At 41.6% G+C, this 22,438-nt stretch overlaps 1 protein-coding gene across 27 annotated transcripts in view; it reads left to right on the plus strand.

Moving 5' to 3' along the window:
* NCOR2 (nuclear receptor corepressor 2) overlaps positions 1-22,438 on the plus strand; it is a 495,829-nt gene that overhangs the window by 385,158 nt on the left and 88,233 nt on the right. For 26 of the 27 annotated variants that reach the window (XM_056534054.1, XM_056534035.1, XM_056534070.1 and 23 more), the window contains 3 exons: positions 10,762-10,906; positions 12,640-13,117; positions 19,653-19,773. In XM_056534054.1, the coding sequence (XP_056390029.1) occupies positions 10,762-10,906; positions 12,640-13,117; positions 19,653-19,773 (744 nt within the window). The remainder of the gene's footprint in view (positions 1-10,761; positions 10,907-12,639; positions 13,118-19,652; positions 19,774-22,438) is intronic. The other variant, XM_056533939.1, reaches the window with a different exon arrangement.

Consider the following 22,438-nt stretch of genomic DNA (forward strand, 5'->3'; position numbering starts at 1 on the left):
TGTATGTTCCACAAAAACTTCCAAACTGCTAAAGATATTAACATGAAACTTGGCACACATGTTACTTATATGTCAACAACAAACATAGGATAGGTGATTTAACCCTTACTCACCCCCATTTGCCAGGGGCGGGGTTTATGTTTAAAGTCCCATGCAAGTCAATGGGAAATATATGTTACTGCATAACTTCCAAACAGCTGGAGATATTTTGATAATACTTGGTCACATGTTACTTATATATCCACTTAAAATATAGGATAGTTAATTTAACCCTTAACTACCCCGATTTGTGAGGGTCAGGGTTTTTGTTTAAAGTCCCATGCAAATCAATGGGAAATGTATGTTCACACATAACTTCCATACGGCTGGAGATATTTCAATACCTGGTACACATATTACAGGTCGGGATAGGAGGTCGGGATAGGAGGTCAGGATATGAGGACTGAATTGGAGTTCGGGATTGGGGGTTGGGATAGGGGGTCGGGATAGGAGGTCGGTATATGAGGACGGGAAAGGAGGATGGGAAAGGAGGTCGAGATAGGAGGACGGGATAGGAGGTCTGGATAGGAGGTCGCGATAGGAGGTCGAGATAGGAGGACGGGAAAGGAGGTGGAGATAGGAGGTCGGGATAGGAGGTCGGGATATGACAACAATATATGAGGACTGGATATGAAGTCAAAAGCTTCCTCCCTTGTTTATTTTCCACCCCAACAAGGATTAGGAAGGGAAAACCGGGCAACGCCGGGTACTCAGCTAGTATATATATATATATATATGTGTGTGTGTGTGTGTTTGTATATCAGTGTTACCTCCATTAGTTGCAAAAAATACAACTCCCACCATGCCCCTGCTACCTTTTCCTGTCTGGGCATGCTGGGAGTTGTAGTTTTGCCACAGCTGGAGGCACCCTGGTTGGGAAACTGTAAGATAGATACAGGGATGGGCACTATCAGAGTAGTTTGTGTTGTGGTTCCCTAGGCCAATCTGTCCACTATCACTCCCTGGCCCTCCACTCTTCAGCATTGATGTGATAATATGAAATGTGATAATATATGCACATATCATACCCCACCAGGTGATATGTTATTGCTTATAGTGGAAATGTGTTACCCTCTTGTACACTATATAATATAGTGCAGGGGGGTACGAATACTACAGTATACAGTGTACAGGTGTGTGACAAGTCACAATATACAGTGATATACAGTATATGGTGACCCCCCCCCCACCCAAACACTGTATAGAGTAATATGTGCAGGGCCATATTTAGAGTTCATACTGCCCTAGGCACTTTTTGTACTTGCGCCCCTCTAAATGTTAGTCACATCAGAAATGTTGGCACATGTATATGTCACAATATTGGAAAAAACATTCCAAGCTTATACCCTGGTATACCCATGGAATTTTTTTATCTTTACATATTTACCATGCCGCTTTTCAGCCATTTTTTAAAGAGGTTATCCGGCAGGTTTTTAATTTTTTCCAAGTACAGTATATACTACTACAGTATATAAAAAAACAAACGTGTACTCACCACCAGTGCTTCCGGTGTGCCTCCGGTTCCTGCTCCCAGGTGTCTCGCTTTCTCTCAGTAGGAAGATCACACGAGGGACCAGAGCAGGACACTGGGAGACACCATGGGAATGCTGGAGGTGAGTACAGGTTTATTTTGTTTACATATTGTAGTATTAGCATTGTTCTGGAAAAAAAAAAAAAACTCCCGCTTTAAATCTAAGGCTCCTTTCACACCGCATTAAGCAGTGTCTATCAGACCTGCATAGTGTCCCATAAAAAAACATATATACTGCGCGGTATTTTTAATTTTTAACCCCACAACATTTTTCCAGAGCAGAGGCCAAAATGACACACTTTTGACCTCAGTCAGGTATATGGGGGCAGGGGCGTAGCAAAAGGCTCATGGGTCCTGATGCAAATGTTCAGCTTGGGCCCCTTCTCCCTGGATAACTTCTTGCCCCCTACATAAAATACTGCCACAAATGGTGCCCCTAAGTAGAATGCTGGCCCATGCTGTGCCATGAATATAATACTTTTCAATTCTGGGACCCTAAAAATTAGGGCACACACTGTGCCCCTGAATACTGCCACATGTTGTGCCCCTGAAAACAATACTACCACTACCCTGAAAACAATACTACCACATACTATGCACCTGAAAACAATACCTCCACTTGCGGTGCCCCTCATTTTCATTCCAACACATACTATGCTGCTATATATAATACTGTAAAATACTGTGCCCAAATATAATACCACCACATTTTTGAAAAATGCCTGAAAAAACATGTCATATCTAGAGTATGCCCTATTTAAAAAAATACACAACAAACAAATGCTGAAAAAAGCACCAGCTTTGCGCAGTGGCTGTTTCAGGTTTTTTCAGGGATATAATGGGTAGTTTTATTTTTGGACTGTCCATGATGTCTTTGTTTATTGCCACAATAACTGAGAAAATGTGTCAAAATGCTTTTATCACAGCAAAACCAATGCATTTTACCATGGTTTTGGAGTAGCTGTAGTAATAAGCAGAGACATCACTGTTACATCTGAATATTCTCTTAGGGTATATTCACACAGGCAGATTTACAGCGAGTTTCAGAGAGAATTCACAGCAGATAACATTGTCATGGCTCAAACTCGCAATAGGAAACTTGCTGTAAACCTACCCTAAGGGCTCGTTCTCACAAGTGTTTTCCTTTCGAACTCGCAGCGCGGTTTCCACACTCCAAATCTCTGTTGTGGAAAATTGGCCACAGACCTAATTGAAGGCAATAGGGTCTGTGGCGAATTTTCAGCAGTGGGGATTCTGCGGTCAAAAATCCTCTGCGGATAACCTGCCCCTTTCAAATTTGCTGCCAGTTTGAAAGGAAATATGCTGAAGATTTTCTGTTGCATATTTTGCTGTCCATTGAGGTCAATTAGTAGCAAAATCTGCAGCAAAAGACACACGTGTGAAAGGCTTCGTTCACAGGTTGTGGTTTTGTTGTGGCACCATGGTGTTTTTGCCATATTGTTACAGAGATTGTATCATAACAAAAATGCAACGTGTGAACAAGGCCTAATACAGAAAAGGGCTGTGTGGCAGGGACATTCTCAGTGCTACTTAGTAATATATGACACGTACATTAAGCCCTTAGGGACCAGAGCATTTCATGCACATCCGACCATTGTCACTTTAAGCACTAATAACTCTGGGATGCTTTTACTTATGACTTTGATTCCGACATTGTTTTTTTGTGACAAATTCTACTTTAACATGGTAAATTGTTGTCGATACTTGCATCATTTCTTGGTGAAAAATTCCAAAATTTCATTAAAAATTTGGAAATTGTGCATTTTTCTAACTTTTAAGCTCTCTGCTTGTAAGGAAAATAGACATACCAAATAAATGATATATTGATTCACATATACAATATGTCTACTTTATGTTTTCATTATAAAGTGGACATTTTTTTACTTTTGGAAGACATCAAAGGGCTTCAAAGTTCAGCAGCAATTTCCCAATTTTTCAACAAATTTTCAAAATCGGAATTTTTCAGGGACCAGATCAGTTTTGAAGTGGATTTGAAGGGCCTTCATATTAGAAATACCCCACAAATGACCCCATTATAAAAACTGCACCCCTCAAAGTGTTCAAAATGACAGTATTCAAAGTATTCCAAAAGTGTGTTAACCCTTTTAGGTGTTTCACAGGAATAGCAGCAAAGTGAAAGAGAAAATTCAAATTTTTCACACTCTCATGTTCTTGTAGAACCAGTTTTTGAATTTTTACAAGGGGTAAAAAAAACAACTTTGTAAACCAATACCTCATATGTGGATGTAAAGTACTCTGCTAGTGTAGTAGGGGGCTCAGAAGGGAAGGAGCGACAATGGGATATTGGAGAATGGTTTTTGGGGGGCATGTCGCTTTTAGGAAGCCCCTATGGTGCCAGAACAGCAGGAAAAAAAAAACATTGCTATTTTGGAAACTACATCCCACAAGGAACGTAACAAGGGGTACAGTGAGCTTTAACACCCCACAGGTGTTTGACGACTTTTCGTTATATTCGGATGTGTAAATGAATTTTTTTCCACTAAAATGCTGGTGTTACCCCAAATTTTTCATTTTCACAAGGGGTAATAGGAGAAAATGCCTCCCAAAATTTGTAACCCCATCTCTGTATGAAAATACCCTATATGTGGATGTAAAGTGCTCTGCGGGCAAACTACAATGCTCAGAAGAGAATGAGCGCCATTGTGCTTTTGGAGAGAGAATTTGTTTGTAATGGAAGTTGGGGCCCATGTGCATTTACAAACCCCCCATGGTGCCAGAACAGTGGACCTCCCCCACATATGACTCCATTTTGGAAACTACACCCCTCACAGAATTTAATAAGGGGGCAGTGAGCATTTACACCCCACTGGCGTTTTGACAGATCTTTGGATCTTTTTCATTTTCACGGACCACTGTTCCAAAAATCTGTCAGACACCTGTGGGGTGTAAATGCTCACTGCGCCCCTTGTTACATTCCGTGAGTGGTGTAGTTTCCAAAATGTGGTCACATGGGGGGGGGTCACATGTGTCGGGTTCTAAGGACCCCTCCAGGGCTTTGCACGGAATGCCTGCCGAACGGTGGGGACCGGAATTCTCACGGGCGTACAGCCCCCTTAGTTGGTTAAAGTGAAGGGGGTTGGGGGGAATGTCTCTCACTATTTGGGGGGTTGTGGAATAGCAGTTAGTCCTTTGCTTAGATGTGTGTAGAGGGGAGGTGTCAGCTCATCTTGTCTCTGTTCCCTGGATGCTCATGCATCTGCAGCAACAGGAGAATCAACCCTTACACTGCAGAGATTATTAGTTACATTAACTGCAAAGAAGCAGTGAGAGGGTTAATTGTACTGGACTGCAATGAACAAGACATCAGCATGAAAGAAGAGAGATAAGAAAAACTAACAAGCCCCACACATGTCCCTGCAAGGCCTCACTGTCTGCAGCACCCCCCCCCCCCCCACTCCCGAGACCAAACCCCTCCCCCACCCCTCTAGCTCTGCTAGGCTGCAGCAGTACAGAGAAGAGGGAGAAACAATGTTTGTCTCCCTCCCTCTTTATCAGCGTCTCTTCCTAGTGGCCCTGTGAGAGATGCTAGGCAGGAGAGCACTCTCCCTTGCAGAAGGCAAGTCACATGGTCTCCCTCTTTGAAAGTTAGTCACATGGTCTCCATCTCGGCAGTTGTCATGTGGTCTCCGTCTCGGAAGGTGGGGGCCGAGGGAGGAGGGACAGCATCCAAGATGGAGATGCCACAACAGTGAGGCAGAACATAGGAATGGTATAAGCAGTACGGTAATAATTTTTAATGGATGTTAATTGAATTTAAAAAACTAGAAATTAACTGGAATACCCCTTTAAGCAAATAATCAGTCAACTAATGTATTTGAGAAATAATCTTTAGCTGTAGCCATTGTACACAGCATTCATCCGCATGAACAGTCATTATTGCTTTGTATTTTTATTCTCGATAAGATTGTGATGAGGCATTTGTATATGCTTGGACCCTATGGCCATCTGCTCATGGGTCGTGGTAAAATTGCTACATTGCTGCATCCTTATTGTTTCCCAGGTAGGAATAGTTTACCATCGCTCTCTTGTGTCTTGCCTTGCTTTGATGGAGCTAAGCAGATTAATATATAGTTTGGTGTGTTTCCATTTCTTTATGAATGTCTCTGCTCATTCTGGGACAGCTATCTGTGTATAAGAGGGCATGTAGGGAGACCAGAGATTTACATGAATAAATGACAAGTTATTCTGGAAATTTTCCCTAAAAACTATGGGGAAGATTCATCAAAACCTGTAGAGAGAAAAAATTAACCAGTTACCTATAGCAACCAATCAGATCACTTCTTTAATTTTTTTAAAAGGCCTCTGATGATTTTGATTTGAACTTTTTCTCTCCACAGATTTTGATGAATCTCCCTCTATATATCAATCTTTTTCAGTGTCACAGGTTCCCTTCAAATTGTCAAATGCTGATATGATTTAGGTTTCCCGTTGCTGGGTACATTTAACATTGGTGGAATCTTTAGCTGGCCATAGACATCTGGTAACTTAATGTAAGCAACAATACTCAGCCATCAATATGATGTATATAAAAGAGTCAATTCATAGTCTGTAGTGATGATAGGGTATGAGGATGAGTCGGAATAGTCATAGTCCTTTCCACATAGGTCCACAGCTCATTAGGTACAGATGTTTTGCAATTCCTGTCTTTGGTTTTCATATTTGGCAAAATGGACGTCTGTAAGGAACCTGGAAATTCGGGAGCAAATAGAGAGATAAAGGACACATAAATGTTAGTCATCAAGTGATTCTGCAAGCTCTTAAAACAGTTTAGTAGAAAAGTGACTGAAACAGGCTGCCTTCTCCTACCTATTCACCCATTTCTCCATGTTTCAGCTTGCATAGTAAAGGGTGGGACTTGTGTTTGGATGCAATTTTTATTATTTACCCATTGAATCTCAATATGGAGCAGGATAAAGCTAGACATTGTTGCTAGCATTATTTTTCTTATTGCTCCCTTTCAGAGAACTGTCAGGAGTGTTACTGTACATAAAAGGCTTTGTTGCCATTAGCAGCACTAAGACTTTTCCTAACCATTTTATGCATGATTCGTAGTGTCTCTGTGATGAGATGAGATCGAACTTGCTAGGAAGTGTAGTAGTGGGATAGTAGGGGTAGTGGCTCTGCTTAGTTCATGCATGCTAAACTGATGGGAAGGATTGGGCATATTGAGGTTTAACATACATAAGTCTTTCTTTCTGTGGGAAGAAAGGGGGTCTGGCAGCATATTTGTCCCCTCTTCCCGTTGAAATGCTCCACTTTCCCCAATGACCAAACTTGCCTCTTTACAATGTGGATAAAATGAATACGAAATCATAAATACTGTCTGTGTGTTTGGTCAGTTTTACTTGAGGCACTGATAACCCAACATATCCACCAGTAGATTCAGGGTTTAGATGTCATCTTATGCTCAGAAGTTTTTAGAGTATGCATACTCAACCTTAACTTCAAACAGCCCGAACGTGACGTGTTTATGGAATAAGATAAGAGGAAGAGACTGACCATTCATGTAATATAACTTTATTAGAAAAGAAGTCATCCATTTGGCATATTGAGACCTTGTGAAAACAGTTGCCAATGGTGTAAGGTAACACAATACAGTGCAATACAGTGCATAGTGAAAGTATTCGGCCCCCTTGAACTTTTTGACCATTTGCCACATTTCAGGCTTCAAACATAAAGATATAAAACTGTAATTTTTTGTGAAGAATCAACAACAAGAGGGACACAATCATGAAGTGGAACGAAATTTATTGGATATTTCAAACTTTTTTAACAAATAAAAAACTGAAAAGTTGGGCGTGCTAAATTATTCAGCCCCCTTAAGTTAATACTTTGTAGCGCCACCTTTTGCTGCGGTTACAGCTATAAGTCACTTGGGATATATGTCTATCAGTTTTGCACATCGAGAGACTGAAATTTTGGCCCATTCCTCCTAGCAAAACAGCTGGAGCTCAGTGAGGTTGGATGGAGAGCATTTGTGAACAGCAGTTTTCAGTTCTTTCCACAGATTCTCGATTGGATTCAGGTCTGGACTTTGACTTGGCCATTCTAACACCTGGATATGTTTATTTGTGAACCATTCCATTGTAGATTTTGCTTTATGTTTTGGATCATTGTCTTGTTGGAAGGCAAATCTCTGTCCCAGTCTAAGATCTTTTGCAGACCCCATCAGGTTTTCTTCCAAAATGGTCCTGTATTTGGCTCCATCCATCTTCCCATCAATTTTAACCATCTTCCCTGTCCCTGCTGAAAAGCAGGCCCAAACCATGATGCTGCCACCACCATGTTTGACAGTGGGGATGGTGTGTTCAGGGTGATTAGCTGTGTTGCTTTTACGCCAAACATAACGTTTTGCATTGTTGCCAAAAAGTTCAATTTTGGTTTAATCTGACCAGAGCACCTTCTTCCACATGTTTGGTGTGTCTCCCAGGTGGCTTGTGGCAAACTTTAAACAACACTTTTTATGGATATCTTTAAGAAATGGCTTTCTTCTTGCCACCCTTACATAAAGGCCAGATTTGTGCAGTATACGACTGATTGTTGTCCTATGGACAGAGTCTCCCACCTCAGCTGTAGATCTCTGCAGTTCATTCAGAGTGATCATGGGCCTCTTGGCTGCATCACTGATCAGTCTTCTCCTTGTATGATCTGAAAGTTTAGAGGGACGGCCAGGTCTTCGTAGATTTGCAGTTGGCTGATACTCAATATTATCGCTTGCACAGTGCTCCTTGGGATGTTTAAAGATTGGGAAATATTTTTTTTATCCAAATCCGGCTTTAAACTTCTCCCCAACAGTATCTTGGACCTGCCTGGTGTGTTCATTGTTCTTCATGATGCTCTCTGCGCTTTAAACCAGGGCTGTGGAGTCGGAGTCGAGGAGTCGGACAAAATTTTGGGTACCTGGAGTCGGCAAACAATACTCCGACTTCTACTAAATTTAGATTGAAATAAAAAAAAAAAAAGCAAGTTTAAATGTCCCAATTCACAAAAAGTTATAATTAATGAATTCTCTACTATAAGAATAAAGATCAATGCATGCAGTGCCTCATGTAACTGCAAAACGAACACGTTAAGTGACTGTGAAGAAGCATGCTTATACTTTCCATAGTGTTGTGTCCTGCTGTTACAGGGAACCCACGGGTAACCTAGCCTCTCACTGATGAGGGATTAAGGAAATATGTTTTTTACAGTACTAGAGACACTTGCATAAGTGAAGGGAATGGAGGGTCAATAGTTCAAGACTGAAGCTGTAAACCATTGGAAAAACTGCTGCCATTCAGCTAAGGCTATAAAAACTTGTAAACTCGATTGTTAGCTTAAAGGGGTACTCCGCCCCTAGACATCACGAGGGGCGGAGCCGTGATGTAGTGATACTCCGGCCCCTGTATCGCCCGTCATTACGCACAGAGCGAGCTCGCTCTGTGCAGTAATGATAGCGCGGTGCCGCATCGGCGATCCCGGGGGTCCCCAGCAGCGGGACCCCGGCAATCTGACATCTTATCCCCTATCCTTTGGAAAGGGGATAAAATGTCAGATCGCCGGGGTCCCGCTGCTGGGGACCCCCGGGATGGCTGCTGCGGCACCGTGCGCTCATTACTGCAGAGAGAGAGCGAGTAATGACGGGCGATACAGGGGCCGGAGCATCGTTACATCACGACTCCGCCCCTCATGATGTCACGGTCCGCCCCCTCAATACAAGTCTATGGGAAGGGGCGTGGGGGTCGTCACACCCCCTGCCATAGACTTGCATTAAGGGGGCGGGCCGTGATGTCATGTGGGGCGGAGCCATGATGTCATGCTGCTCAATCCCCTGTATAGCCCATCATTACGCACAGAGCGAACTCTCTCTGTGTAGTAATGAAAGCGCGGTGCCGCAGTGGCGATCCCGGGGGTCCCCAGCAGCAGGACCCCGGCGATCTGACATCTTATCCCCTATCCTTTGGATAGGGGATAAGATGTCTAGGGGCAGAGTACCCCTTTAAACATGACTATGGGATTCTACTAGGGAAATCATGTTTTTATAATAAATGCCCCTTCCTGGATCCTCCCACTGCCCTATCTTCAGCAGCAAATCAGCACACAAACTGTTCAATACAGTAGACTGTTGGCTTCCCAGCCAGTAGTCCTGTGGTAATGACATGTATGTTGCCTTTCTTTCCTTCAAGAAATGTACAAAATACATTCACATATTAATACAGAGGAGTCGGAAGCACAGAAAACTCAGGAGTTGGAGTCGGAACATTTATCTACCGACTTCACAGCCCTGCTTTAAACGGACCTCTGAGACTATCACAGTGCAGGTGCATTTATACGGAGACTTGATTACACACAGATGGATTCTATTTATCATCATTAGTCGTTTAGGTCAACATTGGATCATTCAGAGATCCTCACTGAACTTCTGGAGAGAGTTTGCTGCACTGAAAGTAAAGGGGCTAAATAATTTTGCACGCCCAATTTTTCAGTTTTTTATTTAACAAAGTTTGAAATATCCAATAAATTTCGTTCCACTTCATGATTGTGTCCCACTTGTTGTTGATTCTTCACAAAAATTTACAGTTTTATATCTTTATGTTTGAAGCCTGAAATGTGGCAAAAGGTCGAAAAGTTCAAGGGGGCCGAAAGTATTTGACCCCCTTGAACTTTTCGACCTTTTGCCACATTTCAGGCTTCAAACATAAAGATATAAAACTTTCACTATGCACTGTATATGGTAACATTCATAAATGGTAACACAATTGTAGAGCTTGATTCTTTCTAAACATTGGTTGAATAGACATTGCCATTTTTGCCAATAAAACTGCTAGACAGGTAGTCATTTTGCTTTGACATTGGCATCTAGCACCTAAGGGGTATTGAAGTCTTGGGGTGTTCTCATTGCCAAACCACTAAAATAAATGTCTCATGGAGTGATTTACCTGGCCCCGAATTTCTCCCATCACTTATAAGGGGCATTTGCCTCTACAATAGCCAGATGAGTTGACTGGTCTTGAGCATTCAAGAAATGAATATTATTATACAGTACAGTTAGAGTTTTGTGCATTGTTGATCACTAGTAGTTGGTTCATGGAGTCATAACTTCTGTAGGATATTATTCCAAGTATACATTATTATGGCAGACTTCCTTTTAAGTAACTTATTTCTTCTAGGAGAAGGAGCGCAATAACAGACGTAAAAAGAAAAAAGCAGTGCAGATGGAGGAGGAGGTTCAGTACACTCCTGCTGTAGAAGATGAGGAGATGGAGGCATCAGGAATCAGTGGTAATGAAGAAGAAATGGCAGAAGAAGGAGACCGTAAGTGTTTGGATTGTGTGCTGCTCACCTTTCCCCTCCGCATTACTTGTTGCATGGATTAAAATCTTTAAATAATCTTGTTTTTTTTTTACACCTGCAATATCTCCTCTCCATAATTACTTGTTTTTCTGATGTATGATATATATGCCATAAATGTGTTTATATTCATACAGATTTTCTTTCTTGACTATTGTTATTGATCACACATTATTTAGGGTGGGGTCACACTGCAAGACCCTTCCATAACATTGTGGCTTTTGTAAACAGACCACAGAAATGAACAGTCTCATATGCACAGATATCCCATGATATGATTTACTTTTAATTATATTTTATGTAATTTTTCCGGTGCAAGTATGACACTGTTTCCTGCCTGTACCCTTTGACTACAGTTTCCATCAAAATAGTGTTTTATGTAGTTCACACAGCTCTACAAAATGTCAGTGTGTAACCATTACCCAAGTACCTGAATCTATTCATCTCAAGTGACCTATGATCGATAACTTGTTGTATTATTTATTTAAAAAGCACCTCCAAACACCATTGCAGCATCCCATGGTATGACACAACTGCGGTTACAGAGCTAATCCCCTTCTGTAGCACGGAAAAGGGTATACAATAAACACAAGTCAAATATATGCTTACCTTATGTAATTTAGTAATGTGATTACATATTGAATTTGTACTTCTGATGGCAACTTATGTCCTTATTTGCCTTGGAAGCAGCTTCTGGCTCCACATGCTGCAGTTTTCTTATTTGCTAATATTCCCAAATCTTTTCCAATGTCAGTGTTAGGCTCTGGTGGTGTACATCTGGAGGATCTCTTGATGTATGTGTACTATACCTCCAATTTTATTATTACAGGCATCTATAGGCAAACAGTGATATACAGTGCCCATAAGCTCCTATTAGTGTCCCATGCTCTAGTATATTTTTTGCTTGTCCCTCGAGCATAGAAAACTGTAGTAGGCTGCATGTATAAAATGTAAGAAAAGATGTGTTGACATATAATGACCCAGCATATGCTTCTCATTTATCATACATCATGTGTATTGATGGGCACATGGAGGTATATGTTGGGGAAAATTCCCAATGTGTGACATTGTTTTCTCATGCTAAGTGTATAACCTGGTGTTTGTTCACTTGTACGGCGTCCATTTTAGGACATTGTCAGTCGTCAGCCATAACTCCGTCCCACCTCCTCTTTCAGACCAATCACCGTCAGTCGCCAGCCACAACTCCCTCCTTTCTCATCCGAAAGCGCAGTCATCTCTCAGACGATTCTCCCTCAGACGAAACTTCCTGCCGCATAGCAGAGCCGACGCTGCACAGCATGTATAGCAGAGTTGAAACTGAAAACGTACACGTGTACTACAGACACTATATGTTCTACAAAGTCTGTATAATAGAGCCGACACTGAATAGCATGTACAGCAGAACCCGTAAAGCAGAGAGACGACACTGACTCTGCTCTGCAACACGGCAGGAAGGTTTATCGTCTAAAGGGATGACAGAGTTTCGGAGGAGGTAGTTGTGGCTGATGCCTGACAGAGATTGGTCCGAGGGAGTTACGGCTGACGACTGACGATGTCCTCAAATGGACACCGTACACTTGAAACTTCATATACGTGCAGTTAGAGTAAAATACATCTTTAAATAATAAGACTTACATAATGTTCCTTACTGTGTGTTAGGAGACCCCCTTCCTGATGCTTTTGTTTTGCTTCTTTAGTTGCAGTTAACAATAGTTCAGATACAGAGAGCGTTCCATCACCAAGACAGGAAGCCAAAGAGAGCAAAGACAATGAGGTCAAGCCAGTAGGAACCTCTGTAGCGGAAACTTACAGTGAGGTGCCAGCTGATCCTGGTAACTCAACTGTGCAGCAATCTCAGGAAAATACTGAAAGGACTAGTAATGAGGAGGAATCCAAAGAAGATCTAGAAGCTAGTACAGTCAAAAAGGAAGAGGAAGATGAAGGAAGATCATGTGAGGAGCCAAACAAAAGTGAAATAAAGCAAGAAGAAACAGAGGACTTTAAAGAAACTGTTGCAGAAATGATTGAGGAGGCACCAAAAGAGGCAACAGAAGCACCACAGAAAGTGGAAAAGAAGCATAGCAAACATGGGGGGAAGACAAATGCAGACAGTGACTCTAGCGCCACCTGCAGTGCAGATGAGGCTGAAGAGCAGGATTCCACTGACAAAAACAGGTATGTGGGGAAGAAAAAAAAACAGAAATACGATCAGGATTACTCGTACGACAGACTAATCACTTGCCTTAAACACGTTTTTAACTTAAACATTTGGGGGGGAATAAATTAAAAGCTTCTGCCACTATAACTGCATCTTTCTGATGAACCAAACAGAGACACAAAAACATGTGTGGCTTTGTGTATTGAAACTTTATCTGAGGCATAAACACACAGTTTCATTCGTTGTTGTAAATTTTTTGCGCACGTTGCACCTAAAATAAAATGATGAATTATTTCAGGTACTTCCACAATAAAGTAACTAGAAAATTTGGCCCATCTGCGCCAAAATTCATGTGCTGTGTGCCACTTTTCCAGGATCACATAATTGTACATGTATGAGTTTAAAGGGAAACCAAGCCTCAGTGTATATGATGCCTAAACAACTTTTATTTATCAGTGAATTGTGCAAAGGTGAAACCATTTTACTTGCCTGTTAACATATTTACACTGTAGACCTTGGTGAGTGGATGATCTAAATAGGGTTGAAGCTGTCACTATCTCAACAAAATCATCTGCTTATACTTATCAACTGGCTGGAACTCATGACTGTTTTCTATAGCAAGAATATTTGTAGTGATTGTTGTGGTTCATAATACTATCATCATAATGATTCCTGTATGCTAGAATAGTGCACATTTTCTTCAGTGTGGATGTTAGGACTGTGAGTAAGGATTATTTTCATAATCGAATATAATACATAATCGATAAAAATAACAATAGTGGACAGAATAAAATATATTTTTTGAGTTAGATTAGGGAGAGAGTTAAAGGGGTTATCCATGCAAAATCTTTTTTTTATATATATCAACTGGCTCCAGAAAGTTAAACAGATTTGTAAAATACTTCTATTAAAAAATCTTAATCCTTTCAGTACTTATGAGCTTCTGAAGTTAAGGTTGTTCTTTTCTGTCTAAATCCTCTCTGATGACACCTGTCTCGGGAAACGCCCAGTTTAGAAGCAAATCCCCATAGCAAACCTCTTCTAGACTGGGCGGTTCCCGAGACAGGTGTCATCAGAGAGGACTTAGACAGAAAAGAACAACCTTAACTTCAGAAGCTCATAAGTACTGAAAGGATTAAGATTTTTTTAATAGAAGTAATTTACAACTTTCTGGAGCCAGTTGATATATATATAAAAAGTTTTTTCCAGGATAACCCCTTTAATGAGGGGAGGGAATCGGACTGAAGGTCTTCTGTGTGTGTTTTAGGTAATGGATGCATTGAGTGTTAGAGAGAGAGTTGAGGAAGCTGAGAGGAGTAGCTTTTTATTATGTTTAAATACTTATAATAATTCTTTAAAATATAAAAAAAACATTTTTTAATCCTTGTAAGGGCTATACCCCCTTCACTGTTTCTTATTTAGTGAAGAGGGGGCCAGCACACAGAATCTTCCATTTCCTGCATCTTCTCTCTGCCACTATTGCAAGTCTGGCCTTTAGCACAGAGCCTGACAAGCGGGGACTCACGATAGCTGCAGGAAGCAGAATTTTGTGTGTGCTGGGCCTCCTCTTCACTAAACAGGCTGCCTGTTGCATATATACATATTGCTAAATGTATGTGAACTTTAGAAATTGGCTGACCAACTAATTAACCAACCGATTAATAGATAATGAAAATAGTTGATGACTATTTCATAATCGATTAGTTGCCAATTAATCGATTAATTGTTTCGGCTCCAGTGTGTGTGTGTGTTTTATATAAAAATTGCCTCTATACAGTGGTCCCTCAACATATGATGGTAATCCGTTCCAAATGAACCATCGTTTGTTGAAACCATCGTATGTTGAGGGATTCGTGCAATGTAAAGTAAAGGACAGTGGTCTACAACCTGCGGACCTCCAGATGTTGCAAAACTACAACACCCAGCATGCCCGGACAGCCAACGGCTGTCCGGGCATGCTGGGAGTTGTAGTTTTGCAACATCTGGAGGTCCGCAGGTTGAGGACCACTGGTATTGGAGGTTATACTCGCGTGTCCCCGCCGCTCCGGACCGTCACCGCTGCCCTGGATGCCACTCTCCATCGCTGTTGCCGCGCCCCCGGGGTGTCCCCGATGCTCCGGCAAGGCCTCTGCTTCCCCGGGATCCTCGCTCTCATGTCGCCGCAATCACATCGCTACGCACGCCGCTCCTATTGGATGACGGGACGGCGTGCGCAGCGACATGATGACGATGCAGGGGATCCTGAAGAGGACGCGCCGGAGCCCCGCGGACAGGTAAGTGATAGTCAGCGGACCACACGGGGCACCGTAAACGGCCATCCGGTGGCAGCTGAAGTAGTCTGGGCTGCCGGATAGCCGTTTATGCGATGGATGTTGATGCTGCCTTCAACATGCTATGGCCTCTGAGAGGCCATCGTATGTTGAAATGATCGTAGGTCGGGGCCATCGTAGGTCGGGGGGGTCACTGTATAGCTTTTGAGACAAACAATGTTTATGACAACATAAGAGACCCTGTGATGTAAATATTTTCAGTTAGTGAAATAGAATTGTGATACATCCTCCCTATACAGTTCATTAATAATCAGTATTTCCTGCTTGAAGAATTAAAAACACGTGCGCATTATAGAGATAGATCTATAGTAGTCATTTTCTATATTGCTTATTGACCACTATGGATATTCTGGAGGAGACCCTCCCCCCCCCCCCCATATATTTGTTTTCCATGCAGTGCTTTACTTGTCCTGAGCAAAAACCTAGCCATAGTATGATCTCCTGTGCTGTGTAGGAGCAGGGTTGTGGGGCTCAGATTTGTAGACACCATTGTACCAGTCCCTTTTCAATTAAACCCAATTAGCTGACCTAAAGTAAATGCTTTTTACCTGCAATGCCTCTGTTCCCTTAGTGAGGTTGTTTCCTGTAGAAGAGCTCTTCAGTTAAGTATCTTTTGGAAATACATCATGCTAGTAATGACCATTGTCTGATGTTGTGCACAGTCCACCTTTGTTTGGAAGGATCTATATTTGTATTAAGTGTATGCTGATTGTTTACAGGAAAAGATCTTCAAATACACAATGCGGGAGATTCTCAAAAACTACTGTCATTTCTGTTCCAGCGATATTATTCACACCTTTTTTTTTTTTTTTCTCCTCAAATTTTCAAAGGTCTTTTGTGCTGCTTTGAAAATATGACAATATGTGAAACTTCATTTTTGTACCACTTTTTTTTTTCCCGTGCAGCCATATCGGATTTTTTTGCGCCAAAATTGCCGAGTTTGGTGCCTAAATCTGCAATTTTTGTGCCAAAATTCTGGGAAAAACATCTCGCAAAATATTCCATGGTTACTAGATCCCAGACAAGCAATAACTGTATAAATAAAATATTTCTGAGCTTAAATGTGAGTGCAGGTGCAGTGACCAAGAAAAAAAGAAATATATATATATATATATTTATAACCTTTTTTCAATAATATATATATGTATGTATATATATATATATATATTTTTTTTTTATAATTACTTAAATAACACTTTTTCCAAAAAAAAATTAAAAAAAGAGAAGAAAAAAACTAAACAATAAAACTGCAACCATTTCTGTGATTTCTACACTATCAAAAATCTGGTGTGAAATTTTTGATGTAAACTGGACTCTCACCTCTTCGAAAATATAATGTAAAGCAGACAATATACTGTATATCCCGGCGTATAAGACAACTTTTTAACCCCGAATTTTCTTCTGAAAAGTCGGGGGTCGTCTTATACACCGGGTATTGAGGTCCGGGATAAGAAAACTTCTGATTATCTGCCCAGGCCGGCTCCCGTGTGTGGCTGCAGGCGGGGGCCGGCCAGACCAAGTAAAAACTAATACTGTACTGTATACTAAAAACCAGGGTGGCTCCAGCTGTTGTGAAACTACAACTCCCAGCACAGCAAAGGCTGTCCGGGCATGCTGGGAGTTGTAGTTTTACAACAGCTGGAGGCCCCCTGGTTTTTAGTATACAGTATTAGTTTTTACCTGCTCTGGCCAGCCCCCACCTGCAGCCACACACAGGAGCTGGCCCGGGCAGATAATCATAGGTATTCCTATGCCGGACATCCCTGTGTCCCCAAAAATCTTTTCGGAACATAAGGATGTCCGCCGGTCACTTACCATTCCCCCGCGGCTCGTGTCCTCCTGCGATCCTCCTTCGGTCCTCCTGCGGTCCGGTCCTCCGTCTCTATGGTTGTACGCACGGGACGTCGGTGACGTCACGTGCCTACAACCATAGAGGCAGAGGAGCGCAGGACCAGGAGGACGCGTGCCGACCGGGGCCTGGTGAGTGACCGGCCGTGCTATCTTAAGTGATCTGGTCACCGCTCCCCGGTCCCGGCACCTACTGCTATGGTCCATAGGCCATAGCAGTAGATGGTGACCCGGGCCGGAGGAGCGGTGATCGGAACACTGTGGGGCAGACCAATACAGACATACAGCCTGCAGCCATACACTGTATATGGATGGAAGCTGTATGTCTGTTGGGGGGAGCTGCCAATCTAATGTGGGGGAGCTGCCTACTATTGTGGGGGAAACTGACCTAATGTGGGGGGAGCTGCCTACAAATGTGGGGGGAGCTGCCTACAAATGTGGGGGGAGCTGCCTACAAATGTGGGGGGAGCTGCCTACAAATGTGGGGGGAGCTGCCTACAAATGTGGGGGGGGGGCTGCCTACAAATGTGGGGGGAGCTGCCGACTTAATGTGGGGAAACTGCCGACTTAATGTGGGGAAACTGCCAACTTAATGTGGGGGGAACTATACTGCCTACCTAATGTGGGGGAACATGATGCCTACCTAATGTGGGGGGAACTACAAGGTACGGTACATCGCGGTAGGAGGGGTAGTCTTATATGGCGAGTATATCCCAAACTCTATGTTTTAACTGTAAAAGTTGGGGGTCGTCTTATACGCCAAGTCGTCTTATACGCCAGCATATACGGTACGTGGACACGCCAACTTTTACAAAACCGACGTGAACAGTGTAAACTGCATCACAAAGCTCTTTGAAAACATGGTCGATACTTTTAGCGACAAAATTTTGGCACAAAATAAAAAATTTTGGGCACAAAATTCTTTGATAATTTCCCCCAATGTGGAGGATAAATAAGATTTAGCTCATTGGAGAGGTAACATTGTAAATAGAGATGAGCGAACTTACAGTAAATTCGATTCGTCACGAACTTCTCGGCTCGGCAGTTGATGACTTTTCCTGCGTAAATTAGTTCAGCCTTCAGGTGCTCCCGTGGGCTGGAAAAGGTGGATACAATACTAGGAAAGAGTCTCCTAGGACTGTATCCACCTTTTCCAGCCCACCGGAGCACCTGAACTAATTTATGCAGGAAAAGTCATCAACTGCCGAGCCGAGAAGTTCGTGACGAATCGAATTTACTGTAAGTTCGCTCATCTCTAATTGTAAGCACTATGTGACGTACTGGCCTTGCTTGCCCGGCTGTTGTAAGCTTCTCTGTTGCTGTAAAGCAAGTAGTGGTATCTAGTTTTATTGCTGTACATTTCCATTCCTCAGGTGATTAGATTATCTTGAATTAGCAGTATTGTTTGCTTGGACCTTTCTGTGGGACGGCAGTAAGAGAACTACTGTACTTTCAGGTTTTTTTTTTGTTCTGTGTTTTAACCCAAGGATTATTTCTTTGAACAAAAGCTTGATAAGTATTTTAATGAAGTCCAACTTTACAATATCTTTTTTCCAATATGTCTAAAATAAAATAATAAACCAGTAGGTTGCCTACAAAAAATAATTATTCAGTAATAAGGGGATAGATGGAAGACAGTTTGACTGGAGGGTCAGACTCTTTAAGGTTTGCCTGTAGGCTTTTATGTTTTCACTGGAGTTGTAGGTGCACAGTAATAGGTTTAGGCTTATTTGCAAAAATATAGCAAATGAGGCATGATGGGGTTATAAAGAGAGAGGGCCTCATTTACTAAGAGTGTTGGGTTTTACTAGTGGGAAAAGTTGTTTCAGACATGCAGGATTCCTCTCTATTTACCATTGGGAAAGTCGGGAACATTTTCTGACCAGCTTTTTCTAGGTGGATATTTCCAGCCTTTTACCCACAGGATTTTCTGTGAATTCCATAGTAAATCGGTCGGGTTGTGAAACCACGCCCCTTCTCTTTTTTCTTTTTTGCCGACCACGCCCCCTTTGTGACAAACCACGCCCCTTTTCGGTTTTTCACATGTCGGGTTTGTCGGATTTTCCAGGTGCACACTGGTACAGACTGGCTCAGACACTCTGCACCAAAATAACCAGACAAAAACGGGTCGGTTTCAGCTTAGTAAATGAGGCCCAGAGTTTTGTGCCTAAGGACTTGTTTCAAGCTTCTTATTCAAGGGTATAACTTTGATGCAAATTGTCTAGTTCATCGCCATCTTCTAAATTGATGCATCCTATTCACAAATCTTTCCCAATGTTTCTTGTTATAAAATCCTTAAATATGGAAGCCAATTGTAAGCAGCAGGCAGGTTTGTTTGTGGAGCAGGACTGACCTTTGTGCTTTCTGTGTGCAGGCTGATGTCTCCCCGGCCTAGTTTGCTAAACACTGGCAGCGACACGCGAGTGAACTCCTCGCCTCAGAAACCAATGGACCTGAAACAACTGAAGCAAAGAGCGGCTGCCATTCCACCTATTGTAAGTATCTGCAGGAAACGCACTCCGTTCTCTTATTTTATCCCTTAATGCTGTAGGGGACATATGGTTGGGAAAGAGGGCAAAAGAATGGGTAACTTGGGTTCTGACAGAGGTTAGCAACATATAGTTGGTCGTAGAACATGAAGTACACATGTATGCTTATTTTGTTTTTTATGTAACGTTTTAGGCTAACATTGTTTGTGCATCATGATGAGCTAGAAAGTCATGATAAGCAGTTCTGTGTACATCCACAAATAAAATGTTGCAGTATCACATTCAGTGGTTCTATATGACATAATCTGTTGTGTATTGTCTAGTTCATGCACGTTATAAGTAGCAGTTCCCCCAGTTTATAAATGTTCCAACGACTATTTACATTTCAGTAGGTCTCGTAAAAGTGTTCCCTGTGTTTCGTTCCATATATTGATTTGCATGCCAGTACTGTCAGATGACGTAACTAGAAGCACAGCAAGGTCTCTCGTGCCTGTCACATTCGAGGGTGCTCACTTGTAGGAATTGCTCAAGCCACCTGTCACTTTCTTTTACTGCCTGTTGACTGTTAAATGTCCTGATGTGATGGCTGTTTTTCATCTTTGCTTCATTTTCCATTGCTTCTATTTTTTGTTTACATTAGTTTTACCAGCTTTCCGGAACATCGGCACTAGTATCTACTGTAAACTTCATGTAATAGGACATTAGATAGATAGTCTGGAAATCTTGTCGTTTTCTGAAAAATATGCTAATAATCTGGAATCCTACAAAAGCAGCAGACAATAACTGGTTATCTTCTCAGTATTCAGTTTCTATGCTTTAGAATTGCGAAGCATGTTCACACGAGGTGGATACTCTGCAGACTTTCTGCAGCAGAAAATCTGGAACTACAGATTCTAAACACATTGGGGGACATATTCATACTTTTTTTTTTTCTCCACACCTTTTCAAAGCTGCTTTGAAAATACGTGAGGTGTTGGTTTTATGCCACTTTTTTCCATCTTACACCAAAATGTAACACCAAATTTTCAATCCTAAAGAATTCAGGCTGGCAAAGACAAATTACACCTAATGAGATATGTGAAATATTATTATTATTGCATTCTTCAGAGACCAGAGGCTATATTATTAGCTGTACTGTCATGGTACCAGGTGTGTTTTTTGCAGCATTTTTACTTAAAATGCCCAAAATCGCTGTAAAAATGGCACATTTATGACAATTTATGACAATTTGTCACTGTAAAATTGTGTAATGTGTAAATTTGTCACTGCAAAATTGTGTTTTACAGCAGTATCAGAAAGTGCAGTAAAAATGTAGCAGTACCGCTGCAAAGTCAAACATGCCTCTAGTTCAAAGTATGCCACACCAGATGGTATGTTCGGATGCCATTTATAAATAAATATAGTTTTAAAAAAACTAATAGTATTTAAGAGAAAACATATTTTTGTTTTTACTTTTTTACACCATTCCAAAAGTAGTGTAAATTTTCTTTTGAAAATGTCCTTTTGATCTTTTTTGTGTAAACTCCTTTTAGAATGTAGTTTGGTTTCTTTTGCCACAACTTTTTAGCACAAAACTCTGTTAAAAGTGTCACAAAAAGTTTTGAATATGTCGCCCATTTTTTGTTCTTTGTTTTCATGCAGAAACACTGCAGAAAATCTGCAGCATACCCTTCCTGTGTGAACTTCAAGGGGTTTCTGAGACTACTAAAGCAATGGGCTTTGCTTGAATGGGATTTAGCAGCAGTGACCTGCAATAGTCATAACCAATGCCAGAAGTACAGAGCTGTCCCTGGTAAACAATGAGCACTAATCAGTGCGGCCCCCACAGTCAACTAATCAGTGTGGTGTACTGGCAATCAGATTCCCACCAATCTCATATTTATGGCCTATTTTATCAAAAAACTTTTGTTGAAAATACTTTTCTTGAATGTAACTTTTCTACTACAATCTAATCCTCAATATACCAATGATACATTGAACTATGTTTCTATGAATTTAAGTACTTGGCAAAATGTTTTCCAGATTGGGGGAGCACTTTTTTTCATTATACTGTATGGGGAAGATTTATCAAAACCTGTCCAGAGGAAAAAATTGCTGAGTTGCCCATAGCAACCAACCAATTTTTGAAAATGCCTCTGAAAAACAAAAGAAGCTTTCTGATTGGTTGCTATGTGCAACTCAACAGCTTTTCCTCTGGACAGGTTTTAATAAATCTTCCCCTAGGTGTATACAATGACAGAATTTTTTTTTTCATAGACATGTATCTGCTCAAAAAAAATTAAGAGAACACTAACATAACACATCCTAGATCTGAATGAATGAATTAATTAATCATATGAAATACTTTTGTCTTTACATACTTGATTGTGCTGACAACAAAATCACCAAAAAAATTATCAATGGAAATCAAATGTATCAACCCATGGAGGTCTGGATATGGAGTCACACTCTACATCAAAGTTGGATCAGCCTCTAGTGTGGTTTTCCTCCTTAAAACAAGTCAAAATGAGGCTCAGTAGTGTGTGTGGCCTCCACGTGCCTGTATGAACTCCCTACAACGCCTGGGCATGCTCCTGATGAGGTTGGGGATGGTTTCCTGAGGGATGTCCTCCCAGACCTGGACTAAAGCATCCACCAACTCCTGGACAGTCTGTGGTGCAACGTGGCGTTG

Source organism: Hyla sarda, chromosome 1, assembly GCF_029499605.1.
Source record: "Hyla sarda isolate aHylSar1 chromosome 1, aHylSar1.hap1, whole genome shotgun sequence".
Classification (NCBI taxonomy): domain Eukaryota; kingdom Metazoa; phylum Chordata; class Amphibia; order Anura; family Hylidae; genus Hyla; species Hyla sarda.